This window comes from Aulonocara stuartgranti (assembly GCF_965226115.1).
Source record: "Aulonocara stuartgranti genome assembly, chromosome: 16".
Classification (NCBI taxonomy): domain Eukaryota; kingdom Metazoa; phylum Chordata; class Actinopteri; order Cichliformes; family Cichlidae; genus Aulonocara; species Aulonocara stuartgranti.
The window spans coordinates 24,686,013-24,702,974 of record NC_138952.1 but is presented as its reverse complement, the minus strand read 5'-3'; the positions used below and the strand labels follow the sequence as shown (position 1 = coordinate 24,702,974).

At 40.8% G+C, this 16,962-nt stretch overlaps 1 protein-coding gene across 1 annotated transcript; it reads right to left on the bottom strand.

Moving 5' to 3' along the window:
- Positions 1-681: 681 nt before the first annotated feature.
- cwc22 (CWC22 spliceosome associated protein homolog) lies at positions 682-15,816 on the bottom strand. The gene is made up of 20 exons (XM_082507307.1): positions 15,697-15,816; positions 14,902-14,958; positions 13,686-13,909; positions 12,295-12,590; positions 11,048-11,302; positions 10,582-10,710; positions 10,089-10,257; positions 8,964-9,017; positions 8,713-8,848; positions 8,159-8,365; positions 8,008-8,070; positions 7,824-7,922; positions 6,325-6,406; positions 5,751-5,811; positions 3,419-3,496; positions 2,854-3,006; positions 2,630-2,757; positions 2,256-2,357; positions 1,783-1,958; positions 682-1,455 (listed from the first exon to the last, which is right to left on the bottom strand). The coding sequence occupies exons 2-20, from the start codon at positions 14,954-14,956 to the stop codon at positions 887-889; spliced, it is 3,036 nt and encodes a 1,011-aa protein (XP_082363433.1). The 5' UTR covers positions 14,957-14,958; positions 15,697-15,816; the 3' UTR covers positions 682-886.
- Positions 15,817-16,962: the final 1,146 nt, after the last annotated feature.

The following is a 16,962-nucleotide window of genomic DNA, read 5'->3' as shown; positions in this document are numbered from 1 at the left end:
ATGTCAAACTCTCAAATAGCTCTTGAGATATTTTACCCTGGAGACTGACGCTGCAAATTTTGCAAAATAACTATTTGATGTGACGCGTGCGCATTTTAGACATCTGGAAAAAGTGACCCACACATCACAGACAGAATGAATAGAAAAGGATCTTTCCTGTTCATTTATTAAAACTATTTCTTTCTGAGCGTGTGCCTTCACAGGTGGATAATATGGATCAATGCAGGGAGGAGAAAGCAGTCTGGTACGACAGGAAAGTTCAGAGACTGTTGCTGCTTGTGGAGAAGTGCAAACATCAGCATGTTGTGAGCTGACAATACGAGAGGGAGATGTTTATTGTAAACACAAATACTGCTCTCCCTCTTAAAAAACGTTTGGTTCTGTTGCCTTTTTCTTTTTATAACAGGTTACATGTCAGCTAAAAAAAAAAGACGAATGAAATAAAGTAAAATAAAAAAGCCCTCAGTGCTCTCGGTGTTACTGAGGTTTCGTTTGCTCCGAGGGCTAGAACGTGTGTAAATGCTTCATCAATCCTGTTGTGCTAGTTATGAGATTGACCTGCAAACGTGCACGGCAGCACAGAGAAAACATAGTTTGGTCTTTTGCGTTTTGAGAGTGAAAAAATGAGGACAGTAAAAGTGTTGAGCGATGGGTCACAAGTCAAAAGAGTTCAAACAGGTACAGGTTATAAAAAACATCGAATGCAACTTTAATGGGCTTTTTTTTCATTAAGTATTTCATTAAAAACAACAAAAATCAATAATAAACAGACAGAATGGAGAATGGGGTCAGATCCACAGCACCACAGTTTGGGCTGAGGTACAGAGGGGTCACAGAGGGAAAAGACTTAAAGTCATTAGTCCATCACTGCTCCCGCGATGAAGACTTATCTCCTCCTCCTCCTCTCATCTCTCTCTCTGTTCCGGTCTCTGTTCTCTTTATTCCTCTCTTTGTCCCTCTCCCTATCCCTCTCCCTTTCTCTCTCCCGCTGCTTCTCGCGCTCCCTCTCCCTCTCTGCCTCATTCTCTCTCTCCCTCGCTCGCTCCCTCTCTCTCTCTGCCTCATTCTCTCTCTCCCTCGCTCGCTCCCTCTCTCTCTCTGCCTCATTCTCTCTCTCCCTCTCTCTCTCCCTCCCTCTGTCTCTCTCCCGTCCGTCATCTCTTTGCCTGTCCGTTTTTCGTCTCCTGTCCTCCACCGCCGCTTCCTCCTCCTCTTCCGATCTGTCGTCTCGTCTGTTCCGCCGGGCGCCGTCGCGTTCACGCCCCTCCGGGTCATGTGCGCGCCCCCTGTCGTCTTTCTTCGCCCGCTTCTCGCTGTCCTCATCTTTGTCTGCTCCGCGTCCAGCTCGCTTCTTGTCTGAAGATTTCTTCTTCTTGTCCTTCTCTCTCGTTTTCTTCCTCCCCTCATCACTTTGTCCTTTCCTCTTCTTCTGCTTCCTGTGTTTAGAGTCCGAGTCTGGAGGACAAAAAGTAGAAAGAAAAAAAAACAAACAAATCACACGTTGTCTTTTCTGAAGCAGCAGCTCACATAAATGAAAAACTGTAAAAATTCAGACATTCAACTGAACACAAACATGGGTTTAATAAAACAGAAGGAGACACTCCTGACTACGTTGTTTTATAACAGGAATATTATATTAATGTTACAATATTAAACCTCCCAACTACTGCAGCACTGCTGTGAGCTAGAACAACAAACTGACAATAACACAATGTGCCTGCGTATAAAAGTGAAATAATGTGATTTTCTGAAAGTAAATCTTTAGGTTTCAGTCAGGCGTACCCGAGCTGCTCGAGGAGTCTGACGAGTCTGAATCTGACTCGCTGGATGAGTCGGAGGAGGAGGAATCTGACGAAGAAGAAGACGAGGACGATGTCGAGGAGTCCGATGATTCGACTTCCTGGTTCTGAGTCATGATCATCTTTGGCGCGTTTTTCAAATGTTCCCTCAGCTCATCACTAGGAGAGAAAACGATGTGGGAGAAATGTGAGAGTTCAGTGTTTCTGTGTGAACGTAAACTGCTACATTCATCATCCAATGACATTTTAGATGCAGCGAGAGTCCCACACTTTGAGGCCAGCAGAATTTAACAGAATAAACAACCATTATTTATTGCATATATTAGGAAAGCACTTTACAGTGCAGTTTATTCCAAACCTAACACAGTTAAGCTAAAAGTTTTCTGATTCTGTTTGTAAAAAAATGTGACAGCCATGTTTCTGTGTTTATGCTGTTTCTTGAAGTGTGGCCCTTACGTGAGTCCTCCCAGTCCAATAGAAGTGAAGAAGTTGATGGCGAAGCGAGTGTTTCTGGGATTATCACGAGGAAAGAGACCTTCAAAGAACGGCTGCAGGGTCCTGTAACACACGCAGAGGTCATGATTTATTGTTACGTCCTACTTCATTTACGGGCTCTTTAATTATCACTAGGAGCAACAGTAGCCAAATAAGAGCAAGAAGTCGCATTTTTCTAATTACGTTTCCTTAAATTTGATTTATTACCTCACTCGACTATATCATTAACATTTAAATGTTTTCTGAGTAAAAACTTTGGCTGCCTCTGCAGCAGCTTTAGTAAAGTACAGTTTGAGTGTTGTGCGTGGCTGTGGTGGGAGTGTGGGTTTTCGTACTGGTCTTTCAGCCTCTGGTTAAGTTTTGGCAGACCCATGTAGGCACAGAGCTCTTGGAATAGGATCTTTACAAAGATCCTGCTGGACGACGTTGTGGTGTCCTCGCTCATCTTGATGCACTCCAACACCTGTGTGAGACACATTCAAAAGACAGAGAGACGGTCTAACCAGAGTGGAATGAGTTTCATGGTCACGCTGGGGAGGATCTTTTTTTGTGTCCTTACACTCCACGGCACAGAATCTGTGTAGAGCAGGTGAGCGAACAGTCGCGCCACGTTCCTCAGTTTGTTGGTCTCCAGTCGGTGAATTGTGTCATACTGCTCCGAAAATATCGCCTCGAAACTCTCCATGTACTCCTTCTTCAAGAGACAGAACCTCTACACACACACACACACACACACACACACACACACACACACACACAGTTAACAGATAGAAGCAGTGCTTCGCATCAAAATCAGGTTGAATGCTCTCTTTAGTTAAATTAATTACAGTGAAACTTAAGATAACAATAACAAAAAAGATCTGAGGTAAACATGACACATGGCCAATAAACATAAAAAGCTTGAGCACTTCCTTTTAGTTGTTCTTTTCTTTTAAAAAGTGCACAACAAGATTTATATGCACCTCAGTGAAATGGTGACATTCATCGTGCAGAGAATAGAAATACCTAACAAATATCTATGAAGGGAAGATGGAAAACAACCGACTCTTTGAAGCAGGTTTCCCTAAAGCACCACTGTTCGCACGATTGTGGAGATGAAGAGTGTGTGTGTGTGTGTGTCTCACCCCAGCCAGCAGGCCAAAAAACTTCTCGTAGGTCCTCTGCTGAGCGCAGCAGTCCAGGATCATGTTGCACAGCTCCTTCTGTTCATACAAACACAACTCTTTCATTAACTACAGTCAAACTACGGCAGTCACATCAACTTGCAGGCTGCGGCCAAGCTGTCAGTGGTCCTATTAGGAGTTCATTTAACATTTGTAGACTTTTGATAGTGTAGTCAGAAGGTCTCTGTGCACTCTGATGTTTCTTATTATTTATGACCGCACTGTTTCAGAGACACAGAGGAGACACATCTAAAGATAACATCCGTCAATAACAACTCGTTACATTACTGTAAGTGTTTTATTGCTGGATGATTTTCATTAAATGGCCTGCATTTGTATAGCGCTTTTCTAGTCCATAGGACCCCAAAGCGCTTTACACTACATTCAGTCATCCACCCATTCACACACACATTCACACACTGGTGATGGCAAGCTACATTGTAGCCACAGCTGCCCTGGGGCGCACTGACAGAGGCGAGGCTGCCGGACACAGGCGCCACCGGGCCCTCTGACCACCACCAGTAGGCAAACACGGGGTTAGTATCTTGCCCAAGGATATTTGGCATGCAGCCAGGATGCAGCCTGGGATCGAACCACCGACCTTCTGATTAGTGGCTGACCTGCTCTGCCACCTGAGCTACAGCCACCCCATTAGTGAAATTTTGTTTAGTTTCATCTGCTACCACTTTTCCAGCGTGCTCTTAGGCAGTGTAGATATTTTTATGCCTTTTTCTCTCCTCTGTCTCACCAGAACAGCACCTCCTCTTTGTTCCAGACTTCCCGTCATACAAATTACAGCTTTCCTCTCCTGATTAACAAAACACACACTTTAGCAGTGTGAAATGGTGCAGTGTCTCTCTCCATGTAGCATCAGAGCTTGTGAGTGAGTGGGGTTAGGCTGTCATGCTGCATTTAAGCCATTGTAAGGGAACAAATGCTTATTTATAGGGTTTCAAAAATTACGTTTACCTCCTATAGTGGTTCTTACACCTGTATGGCCTGCTAGTAATGCAGTTCTAGAGACTGCCCTACTAATCCACCACGATGTAAACAACACAGACCAGCTGAGAATTATCATCTGGGTTTTTGTTCAGATCAATTTACAAATGATGCCTTTAGACTTCTAATTCTGCCATGAAAGCTGTGAAATTGAATGGAAATATGTTTTTTTCTTCAACAGTGAACTGAGTCAGTGCTTAATATCTCGGTTAGTTTAGGTCCAGACTTATATTCCATCAGCAGCTCAGTCACGTTTCACCTTCACCTTACTCTGGATATGAGATCGAACATTTCAGCCTGCATGCCAAAAATATACTTTTGGTGGAAAGGGGAGCAAACCACATTCGTCAAGTTTCAAAGTATTAACATTCTTAGGCTGGTAGGCTGACTGAAAATAACAATCTTTAACACTGGACCAAAGGCAGCCAAACAAAAGGTAATTTTTCAACCTTTGGACTGTATACCATCTACAGTATGTTAACTACCATCAAAAGCTCCTTGATGCTGTCAGGTTCAATCTCATGTCCAGCTTCTTACTATTAAAACAATAAAAGACAAGAATGCTGCCTAAGACACAAGTACATATAAACACACTGTCATCACTTTCATTACATGACTAACAGAACGAGACGCTTCTTTTTCAGTCTCTTACAGGTTTCGACCACCAAAACACTGGTTGTGACAGTGATACAAACAAACACACACACAGCTGATTGTCCTCTGTAAGAGTTTCTCACCACATCCACACACACAGCTGACCTGCACCTGTCACCCTATGAAACCTACTACACGTAATTATCAGCTCAACCTCCATTACAGGAACACAAAAACGATTACAGTGGTCCCTCGAGTTGCGTTCCAAAATTAACCTGCGATAGGTGAAATCCACAAAGTGGCCAACTTGTTTTTTTCTTTTTACAATTATTATAGATGTTTTAAGGCTGTAAAACCCCTCACTACACACTTTAAACATTTTTCTGACAGGCATGAACATTTTCACACTTTTCTCTCTTATTTAAAGACAAAGTTCAAACCCTCGTAGAAAAAAAAAGTCCAGTATTATAGAAAGAAACCCGCGGCTGCCTTTGACGGTGCAAAACCCCACGGTTTCAGCTCAATTCTCATTTTTGATGGCTAGCTGAGTGTTCAACAGCTAGCCATCAAAGGATGCACGCCAAGTTTTCACCCAAACTTCAGTATCACGATAGTTTTAGATTAATCCTCTGTGGACAAACTCACAGCGATGAAACTTTACAATTGTGCGTTTTCAGTGTAAGTCTGTTTGTGGACTCACCGTTTGGCTTTCCGGGAAATCCATCTTAATCAGTTTGTGAGCACACTCCTCAAAGTCCAAGCTGCAAAAACAATCAATCTATTAATCAATCAAACAATCGATCACAGGTGTACAATTGTGAGCTCATGCTGGTGTGTTTCTGTTTGTGTCGTTTAATCAATCGGCTTCACTTTTTCATCCTGTTGTCCAAGCTTGTGAACCGTTCTTCAGTGAAACCATGGTAACGAGGTTGCTCATACACAGGTTTCTATAGCTGTCTTTGTGAGCGCACTCTGTGGCCTAATACATTTCCTAGCACTAAACTCTTAACCAGCCTTGAACAGGCTTTTTGAAGGGAGGATTAGTCAGAGTCCTCCCTCCTAAGGTTTTAAATTCAAACAGGTCCTCAGAAAGACACACGCACGCACACGCACACACGCACGCACGCACACACGCATGCACAGCCTTAATTATCAGTCCAACTCCATCAAATATAGTGGGAGCTGTAAATAACTGCCAACACCCGCAGAGAAAACTACGTCACTCACTGTATGAATGTGTATTTTTAGGAGTGTGTTCCACCGTGTTTGTGTACCTGGACTGGATAGCGAGGTAGATGGTTCTTCTGAAAGCAACCAGGTTGACTTCTGTCTTATCAAAGATGGTGACTTTCTCGTCTTAGAGGGAGACAAACACAAAGGTCATCTTTAAAAGGGAGCTGATTGGATGTGTTAAATGTGTTAAAATCAGAACAGGAAAAATGTTTAAAAATCAAAATAGTTCAATGTAAACACAATCAGTTCTTAATGAAATGTCACCTGAGTAATTATCGTTCATTAGTGCAATATAGGATTTACATGAACCAATGATGCAAGTAATCTAGTTTAATTGGGGTCACACAGCATGCACTTCACTTTTAATAATACTCAAACTTAGTAATTACTTGCTTATTACTTGTCTTGATGTAACGGTATTAGTTACATCAAAGGTGCCACCAAAAGTGAGTCAGTGACTCATGTTAAAATGGCCACATTCACACATGAAAACGACATATTTACAGTGTGGTACAATAACGGTTCATATATAGGTTACGTATTATTTTTGTAACTCATACATTTGGATAAAGTCCAGGCTAAAAATTTGTGGTCTGGTTCTTCAGTTTGATAGTCAGCTGCAGTTTGCTTTCTTTTAACAACTTTTGCTAATCGGAGCTGAAATTAATTTAACCAAATTAACTAGCAAGTATTTCTGTTTGTGTAACACCCATACAGTTTATGGATGAAGGTTGCTAGCACACTCTTGTTTAGATATAGTCACTCCTGGGCAGGAAAAAAACGACAGCATAGCAGCGCCTAAAATGCTCATTGACTCATGATGTTATGTTTTTAAATGCTTTACTGTCCGTTCTCCTGTAGCTGCTGTACTCAGAACTATATTTAGTTAGTGCTAATGCTTTTAGTGTAATGCAGTCACAGGAAAAAAATGTATTAAAAAAAATTACTCCGCTGCTTTTACTGGCAGCTAATTGGAACAGCAAAAAACAGCCATTCGATGAAAGTCTGGAGGCAAAAAACTCCAAACAAATTTCTCAGCAAGCTGGCCAACTCCTTTTACAGAGCTCTGCTGTGTTTGGAGAAAAAAAAGCCTTAAAAGTGAAAATAATCTGGACTGTCCAAGGCATGACAGATAATTGGAAATTACAGAAAGATCCTCAGTACAACAGTTCTGTTAGCTGGTTACACTAAAGCTGAATCTGGGCTGAACATCAAGCTATATTGCCCTAGATATTTGTCTTTGCTTACAGCCCTGGAGTCAGAATCTCCCTCCATTTTCAAGCTTATAAATTATATTTCTGAAAATGTAAAAATAATTTATTATGGAACAGACTTGGGGGTTATTTCATGATACCATCTCTCAAAAAAGTCTTTAGTCTAACTATTTATTATTTGTGATGTTTAAAATAAATATCACTGTGTTATTTTGTCAGATATCAATACAACTGTTTTCACAGGCCAAGTGTTTAAAAACAATCAAAAAAAGCAGACTGACTCTTTTAGGCAAGAAAGCCTCAGCAGATTAACGTATTTGTCTCACCATCTCCTTCCTCCTCATTCTCATCTTCCTCATCATCGTCGTCATCATCACTGCCATCTCCCTCCTCCCCTGAATCGCTGCTACCCTCATCCAGGATATCTGAAATGATGCACCATCAAACTTTGGTTAAGCTGTAAACGAGCAGACAGGTGATTGGACAGTTCAGAGTGTGATGATTTCTTACCTCTTTTAAGAGTTTTATATTTTTCCTCATTCTCCAGGAAGTCTGGATCCATCTTAAATACATCTAAGTGAACAAACACACAAAGACTGTGTAAACATTTCTGAAAAGTCCCATGACTCCTCCCTTCCTCCCACTCTCCCTCAGGTCTTACTGAGGATGTCCTCGGGGTTGTATTCGTCATCTAGCGGCAGCATGTGAGTGAACTGGTCATCCTCATCCACCAGATCCAGGCCTTCTGGGATTACTGGATGATCTTTGAAACCATCCTTCCTGATAGCAAACATCACCTCTATCATGTACTGGACCCTTTTGTCAATGGTCGACTCATGGAGGACATTCCTAAGACGCTCAAATATGGCTGGAAAGAGAAACAGGGAGAATGTGCATAAACTTTCTGAATTCTGAAATTCAGAAAAATTAATTCTCACAAGTATTTCAAGAGAAAAGAGATGACAACGCGAGGAGAAATAAAGTCTCTTAGCAGTTAATACTGTTGTAATGAAGCAAGAAAACGCCACTTTTTTGTGTGAAAACACAAAGGCAAAAGTAAATTCTCCAGTTTTCAGGGCTCAGCCATGTTTGAAATGGCTGCAATTTAAAGTTTTAAGTTGTTATCATTTGTTGTTCTAATTAAAGAGCTCAGCCTACACCATCACCTCCCACCACGAAGAAAGAGACAGTTATAAAGCTGCTGCTTCAGCGTACCGTTGATTCCTCGAGGGGACACTTCGGTCAGCTTGAGACCACATTCCTTCAAGAAGGAAATGGCGACCTCCACACTGTCATCAGTTGGACGCTCGAGCAGCAGAGTGAGCATCTCCAGACACAAAACCTCGTGGGCCTGAAGGCGAGTGACATCAGAGCAGAAAGGGACAGAAAAAGCACGCACCCAATTAGAATCTGGACATCAACCCTCGAGCCCTCGGTCAGTATTTAACTTTGAAATCGGGACCTACCACGTTCTGGTTGATGAGATGAGCCACGAACTTCGACGCGGTCAGGCACTGTTGCTAGAAAACAAGATGCAGATTTTAATGCATGACTACTGCTGATAATTACTCAAACACATTTAATATCAGTGTCATAAAAAAGACATTTCTGCCTGTATTTGTTACAGACAATTTAATTTTGTACAGATTGTTCAAGCCTTCAAGAGATCATACTAAAATTATCCACAGCAGGTAGAAACACACTCTGGACTGCGTTCACAAGCTTCCAGCACTGCCAGTTATTTCTCTTATTTAGATCCAGTTTCTTTTTTATCTCAGTAATTTGGACACATGCGGCATCAGTCTGCTCAAATTGGAACATTTCCACCTCTGTCACTTGAGAAAGGACTTTTAGATTCAGACTGATTCTCATTCAAAACCTATTCTCAAATTAATAAACAGAAAAGGAGGCCTATTTTTAGCCTCTTACTCCAGTAATACGCAAAAACAAGCATAAAAAGTAGAATATGCAAAGTCCAACTGATGAAGGTCAAACAGACATTTGAACTGCCTCATGTCCCACCATAACACACATGCTCACAGCGCTTGCTGTTTGTTATAATACTGTAGACAGAAGTTTCCAAAGTAATCAATTTTAGTCATTAATATGCAAATGAAAGCAGCAAGGTGCTCTAATATCTAATCAGATCATCTCCTCCACATGCAGCATCTGTGATTTATATATGATATGCTATTCATGAGTCACTGTGTTTAGCAGTGGCAAGATATAAAAAGTTATATTTTTAATACCAGAATGACAGGTGCATCATTTGGAGGCATCTTATTCTTTGTCTTTATGAGAAGAATGACATGAAGATGACTGTTAGGTGTTATTAATGTTTTGTCTTCTGCTGTAATTTTCCTAAAGTCACCGTCCATCAAAACACAAAAGTGAGCCTTTGGAAGTGAAACAGACTGCGCACAGGGTCATCCAGCCTCAATAAGTTTCTAAAGTGCTGCAGTGTGTATTGGTCAGATGATCTTGTTTACAATGTTCAGATGTTATAAGTATCTGGGCATCTACGTGTGACAGTAACACTTCACTATCACTGTTTGTGGATCACTAATCAACGGCGACAGACAGATGGGTACCTTGAGGTTGCGGCGGTAGCTTCTCCTGAAAGTCAGGATGAGACGTTTAAGGATCAGCTCTCCGATCTGAGGGAACTTTGAGTTGATGATGGCAACGACAGCAGCGTAGACATGAGTGAAAATGGGAGAGGCCGTCTGAGCCTGCAGTATCGAGCGAGCCAGCAGTCCCCTGACAGGCAAAGAAGCAGTTACAGGGAGTGCGTCAGTCACGAAGGTCTTTTTTCACTCTCTTTAATCAATCACGCTAATCTGGAAACTTGAAGCTAATAAGGTGTTTGATGTCTGTGCAAAAATTACAGGCCTCTGCTGCACAAAGCCTTATCGTAAAATGTACACGAATGAATGCATTTTCACTCTCATCCGACAGATACAACAAACTCCATTTGACTTCAAAGGTCATTGAAAATCTAACACTGACGTCTCATTGGTGTGTGTGTGTGTGTGTGTGTGTGTGTGTGTGTGTGTGTGTGTGTGTGTGTGTGTGTGTGTTCACCTTCCCCTGACGATATTTTCCTGCAGCAGCTCCTGGATGATGTTGATAATGTTGGATACGTTGACTTTGTTGATAAGACCGTTGATGGACTTCTTTAGAGCTTCCCAGCTCATCCTCTGATAGGCCAGGCTGTATAACAGACAGGGTGTCATCAATTACATGCAGTTCTTTAAATAAACAGCTTTTTTTTTTTTAAACTGCAGTTTTACTGCAGGTACATTTGTAATGAATGCAACTAATCTGATTTGTTTTACTACTGTCTGTTATGCAGTTAGGTGCAGGAACAGTTTATAGTTTGGCATGGTGATGTGTCCAAGTATCACAACAGAATAAAAAGAAAAAAAGTGTTTGAACACTTCTAGTGTATAAACATTTCAAAACATTCACACCTGGACTTGGACTGCAGCTTCCAGTGACACTTTCTAATCTTAGTGTATAGGATTAAAGTACTGAAATGCTCTCTTACCTGCTCTTGTCAGTGATTTGCTGCTGCATCAAGCGCAGCTTAGCGGGAGGAATATAAGCGCCTCCAGTCCTCGTCAGGATTGGATCAAGCTCCTCCTTTTTCTTTTTGACTGGCGGCTCATTGGCCGCAGCTGGTCCCCTGTCAGCCAGAGGGGAAGCGGAGCGACCCCGCCTCCTGTGATCTGAATCAGCCTCTCGATTGGCTCGTCGGTCAAAACGGCCATCTCTGTCATCGCGCCGATCATCATAGCGATCCCTGCAGCAAAGAAGAAACAAAGGAGCAGGTTACTTATTTAAGTAACACTTTTCTTTAAAAGAAAAAACTCTCAGGTCTGAATATGACTTGATTAATCCAGAGAAACCAAATCATATCAACACCGTTATGCTGAATTGGATTTTTAAAGTTTTCGTTTTAGCAGGATTTATAAAAGTTGCCAAGCAGCTGGGAATCTAATGTCTAATAGGGCTGTGCGATCTGACCAAAATCTCATATCCCGATATAAGACATCCATCGTCCGATATCGAATATAAATCACAAAAATTTAACATTTTCTGTCAGTTCTGTGAATCTCGGGCAGCTCGACATGCGTGAAGTGTTTCCAGCTGGGCGTCGTGTAGTCGAGTGTTTTAACTGATTCATGAAACTATACATTTTTAGACATAAGTTGTAACGGCCACCGTTTTCTTTGTGAGCATTTATTACACGGCGTGCTGCGAGGAAAAGCCTGTTCTAACGTTTGAGTCTAAGGTTTATTTTTTAGCACCTGGCGGCTCTTTTTTACTTCTCATCCGTAAAAACACTCTACATACTCTTTCATGTTATTCCGTTTATTTTGAAATGTCTCAACAGGATCTTGAGCTTTATTGTGAAAGGTTTATGTGGAAAATAAACAACCAGACGTGCTACCGTTGTTGTTGCTAACGACAACGCATAAAAACAGCCGCTTGTCCGTCCGTAGTGTGGTTATATTAAATATAAGAGAAAGAGAGAACTTTAAGAAATTAATATAGCCACTACAGTGACCATCAAAACCATGAAAAAATATTGCCGTAAACTTTGTTTTGTGACACCACGAAACAAACGATAGTGTAAAATGAAACAATAGATGCTTTTATATCGTCATCCGATATATATCGTACAGCCCTAATATGTATGTATGTATATATATATAACTTGTTAACCCATATGGACTAAGGGCCACATCGGTGCTAAAATGAACACAAGCCAATCACAAAAGCTGCCTTTACCGTGCATAACGTCTTCTGTCATAACGGTCCCTCTCCCTGGATCGGGATCTGTCACGTCCTCTTGACCTCGACCTCTCTCTTCCTCTGGATCTCGACCTGTCCTGTCCTCTGGATCTTGATCTTGATCTCGCCCTCCCTCTAGATGTAGATCTGTCCTTTTCCCTGGATCTGTTTCTGTCTCTTTCTCTGGATCTATTTTTCTCTCTGGATCTGGATCTGTCCGTATCCCTGGATCTGGACCGATCTTCTTCCTTGGACCTGGATCTGTCTTGCTCTTTGGATCTTGATCTTGATCTCTGGAACAACAAATAAGCCCAGTGACAGCATTATTTTTTTTAAGTTTTCATGTGTTAAAATGATTTGGAACAATCTGAATGCAAGAATGATTTGGACAACACGGAGAACACCAGAGCAGCACAAAACCAAGCTGTCATTTTTAAAAGTTTGAGTTGAGCTGAAAAAGAGAGACAACCCAGCAATGTGAAGTCGGTCTGCCTCAGGTCCTGCATCAAGTAAAAGCCTGTATGCACCTGGGGAGCTCGTGTCTAAGCTGACAGTAATGGAAACAAAGTCCTCTTTGATTTGTGATTCTGTCAGTCAACAAGTTAAATCTTTATTCAGTGTCTTCTTCACTGGATGCACTCATAAATCAGGCCAGCTGACACTAAACATGCTACTGTGTCTTACATCGGTGCCTCAAGCTTAAACTGGGTCCTGTTCTCATGGTAACCATCTCTTCAGACCAAGCAGTTTTTCACACCAGCTGTCCAGAACTGCAGCCTGAATAATCTACTGTGCAACGTGCAGACTAATGCACAGCCACATTTTCAAATGCAACATAATCAAGTAAATAAGCCTCTTCTTCAGGTACTTTATTCAAAACTATTCTGACATTCAAGATCACTTTTAGGCAAGAATAGTAACAAAATGCTTCAGTTCCCATTTCCACACAAAAATACACCAACTGAATAAATACTGTCAGTTCCTGAACTCTTCTTTGGACAGTATCTAAAACATAACATGGATCACTAAACTCCGTTGACCAAAGCATCTGACTGCATTAACTTTTTAAGATTTTGGTGTTTCTGAATTTCTTGTTTTGGCTGGATAATTTTTATTACTGCCGTGAATCTCAACTATTGTTCGGTATAGTTGGGGAAATCAACTTACTTACTCTACCTACTACTAATGGCGTTTCTCACTCCAAACTCAACATTTTTGATTGATGAGGAATTATAATATACAATATATATATTTAGAAATATAAAAAAAGGCTTTCAGCATATGTTTCACCCTCTGTAACTGTCTGAAAGCACCCGATTCTTCCATTTCTACCGTAGTAGTCTGTACATTATGAAATGTGACAGACTAGTAAAAGCCACATTTCTTACTTTGATCTGAGCCACGCTGCTTCGAATCTTTCTCAGTGCTGATGAATGATGTTCATCCTCATCACTGCTGCTGCTGCTGTCTGAACTGCTTGAGGATGGGCTCCTGGAGGGCCTGCGGTCCACAGGACTTGGCTGAGGGGACCGTCGCTCATTGGGGCTTCTTTCAACTGAGCCAGCCTGCTGGGGTCTGCCCGATGCTGGACTAGACTCATTCTCTGAAGGTCCTGCAAAGAGAAAAACAGATCAAGAGCAGTATTAGTATATCCATTCAATATATCCTTCTTCTTCCACTTACCCAATTTAGGGATACTTTGGGGCAGAAGGCAGGGTAGACATCGAACAGGTCACCAGTCTCTCACAGGGCTAACCGGAGACCTATGCTTTGGACTATGACTATTCAATAGCTACGTCATAACCGCAAACTTTGCGAAACTTGTTAATCCATATGTCTGGTGGCCACGTAGGTGAAGGACACTCAAACAACTAAACAAATAAAATGGACACCAGCTAACCACAAAAACGCACATCTATCTGTTACCATTCGTACCATGCACCCTACAGCGCAACCTAATTACATGTTGCACCAATAGATTCTTCTCATGCATTTCAGGCTACTTTTTCACTGCAGTTTTTGAATTTATCAGTGAGAGAATAACAATCATCATCTCAACATAACAGATAATAATTATAGCATCAATATAAGGACTCACAAATGTCAGCAAATTCCTGATGGGAAATTGCCAAAACTTTTAAAATGGACGTGTAGGAATGTACAAAGAAGATGAAAAACTTGAGACAAATATATTTGCCTTTAAAAAAAATGACCACTACAAAACTGGAGGGAAAAGGTCCGTGTATTTTATTTGTTTATATCAACTGGTACCGAATGAAAAACATGTACACACACCCACACATTAATTTAGACTTAATGTACCAGCACAAACACAACACGTAAATTATGTCGTTAGCGCTACAAAGGTTCACCGCAGAAATCTAAATCAGGTCTAACGGGTGGAAGTACACCAGAGTTCCCAGCAAGGGGTACAGAGAAAATATACAGAAAGACCCAGCTGCTGGATTCAAACCCAGGACCTTCTTGCTGTGAGGTGACAGCTAATGATTGCAGCACCGTATTGCTCAAGTATAACGGATGGAGATTAAAGCGACTCTTATTACAAGAACATTAAGTGTAGGGTTCACAGCAGCATTTACTCACCACTGTTTTCTCTCTGTGCAGGACTGGGACTTCGACTTCTGTCTGCAGAGTCCATACCTGGAAGGGAGGAAAAAAGACAACTAAGACATTCACTTTGATAGGAAAAATGCAGGTTTTAATTAAAGAAAAATTTTTTTCTACAAACCCCGTTACATTAGGAAAAAAACATGTTGATGAGTTAATAAGATTTTATGAGACTTTCTGACATAGTACTCTGACACGATTAACGTATTTCTACGAAAGACTCGGTTTACAGACTTGTTGATCTGACATTAGTCTGCTCCAGATAAACTTTACATGAAATCACCAATACTCAATGCAGAACAAAGGATACATTTACTGTATATTAGCCGTTTTGTAAGTGATTAACGATAAAATAAGAGGGACGATGACTTCCTGGTAATGTTTAATCGCCGTACTGAGAGTCAAAAAATTTCATTGCCAACGGACGGAAGAGGTAACAATATGATAACTGGGCATTTCCTGAGGTAAATATTACCAAATGATCAAGTTTGTACGTCTTAATAGCCGATTAAACACATTTTGGGAAGTTTTCTTGAAACGGCAACACCACGCGTTACTAAAACGTCTTTTCAAATCAACTCCTCAGTTTTATCGCCATGTGTGTTAAGCTGAGCTAAAGTTAGCTTGTGTGCTAATGCTGTCTCGGCTACTGCGATCTAAGCTTCTCGCTACTATTTGCTGTCACTAAAACCTTTAAGATTTGATTTCCTTAACACTTTGACAGAAGGTCTGTCCAGCTAAATTGCTTTGTTTGGGTTTTAATGTCCTTACCATGCAATTTCCCGGCTTTCCTTAAATCACTGTCGTTCGTCTGGCGGAAAACTTCCTATAATAACCAACATTACTTCCGGGTGACAGATCGCTTCCGGATTTCACAATAAACGCAGCTTGTGAAGTTTGGTTTACTGTTTTTGTTGTTGTTATTTTTCTTTTCCAGTTTAACTTTGTTTCAGGATTTAACATTTATAAATAAAGTTGTAACACAAGAAATAAAGTGTATAAAATAAAATAAACACACATGGCCTTTTGTACACATGAAATTTGTTCATTTATTGTTTCATTTTGTTGTTGTTTTTTAATTTTCATGTCCTCAATTGTACACACACAAACTTCTTTTGTGTGTGTACAATTGAGTAAGTACGGGCCAGTTGCTTGAAAACAAGACAACAACTGTAAACAGTTGACTTTTTTCCTCAGAATTCTGGAAAAGAAGAAAAAAAGACGTGCGCACTTTTTTTCCCAGTGGCCCCAATCCTATTAAATAAATATTTTAAACCTTATGTTTAAAATATTTGAAGGAAGTTTATATTCTCCAGCACAGGCCTTCAGACATCAAAACGATTTGAGCCTAAACGGAGGGAATAATAACACATAAAATACAACCCTGTTGGTGTATCCATCACTCTTTTGCATACAGAGATGAAAGAGGAAAAAACACATAGTTTCTGAGTTATTTATAGCAGTGTGCTCGGGTTTAAAAGGCCCCCGACGATGACGTAGTCTCCGCGGTACTTAAGCATCTAGCTAGCACTACTAAAGAGGAGCATAAAAGGAGTAACGTGTTTCAGTTCAAACACAAAATTTATAAAAGCTCAACACGCAAACACACACTTGCTAACGGTAAAACTGGCAGAGAAAATAATAAGAGTTAAGTTCACTCAGAGATGGAGAGCAATGTAAGGAAGAGAAGACAGGAAGAATACCAAAAGGCAAGTACTGCTCAGCGGTATTTGATAAAGTGGAAATTTTAAAACCTGCATGTAAGGCCCTCTTTTTTTTTTTGAATGGCATATTAGCTTTGTATATGATATGAAGTTGTGAAACAGTCCAGGAAAACAAACTTAAGTATACTAACTTTGTGTTAGCAGTTGAGTGCAGGATAAACATGTTAGCTAGCAGTAATGGGATTTAAAGTAAAGAACAGTGTGTGTGACTGGGGCACAGAGGCTGTGGTGCTCATGGTCATATTTACGTTACATAAAAGGTAGCAGAGATTCATCTAAATGTAAGTTTATGATTGATTCACAGAATTCCACT

Bases quoted from the DNA above. Each gene is read 5' to 3' on its own strand.
- cwc22 (XM_082507307.1), bottom strand. From the start codon at position 14,956: ATGGACTCTGCAGACAGAAGTCGAAGTCCCAGTCCTGCACAGAGAGAA. The intron at 10,258-10,581 runs GTGAACACACAC...TTTGCCTGTCAG, and splicing joins GAAAATATCGTCAGGGGAAG to GGGACTGCTGGCTCGCTCGA. The intron at 5,812-6,324 runs GTACACAAACAC...TTGTTTTTGCAG, and splicing joins TACCTCGCTATCCAGTCCAG to CTTGGACTTTGAGGAGTGTG.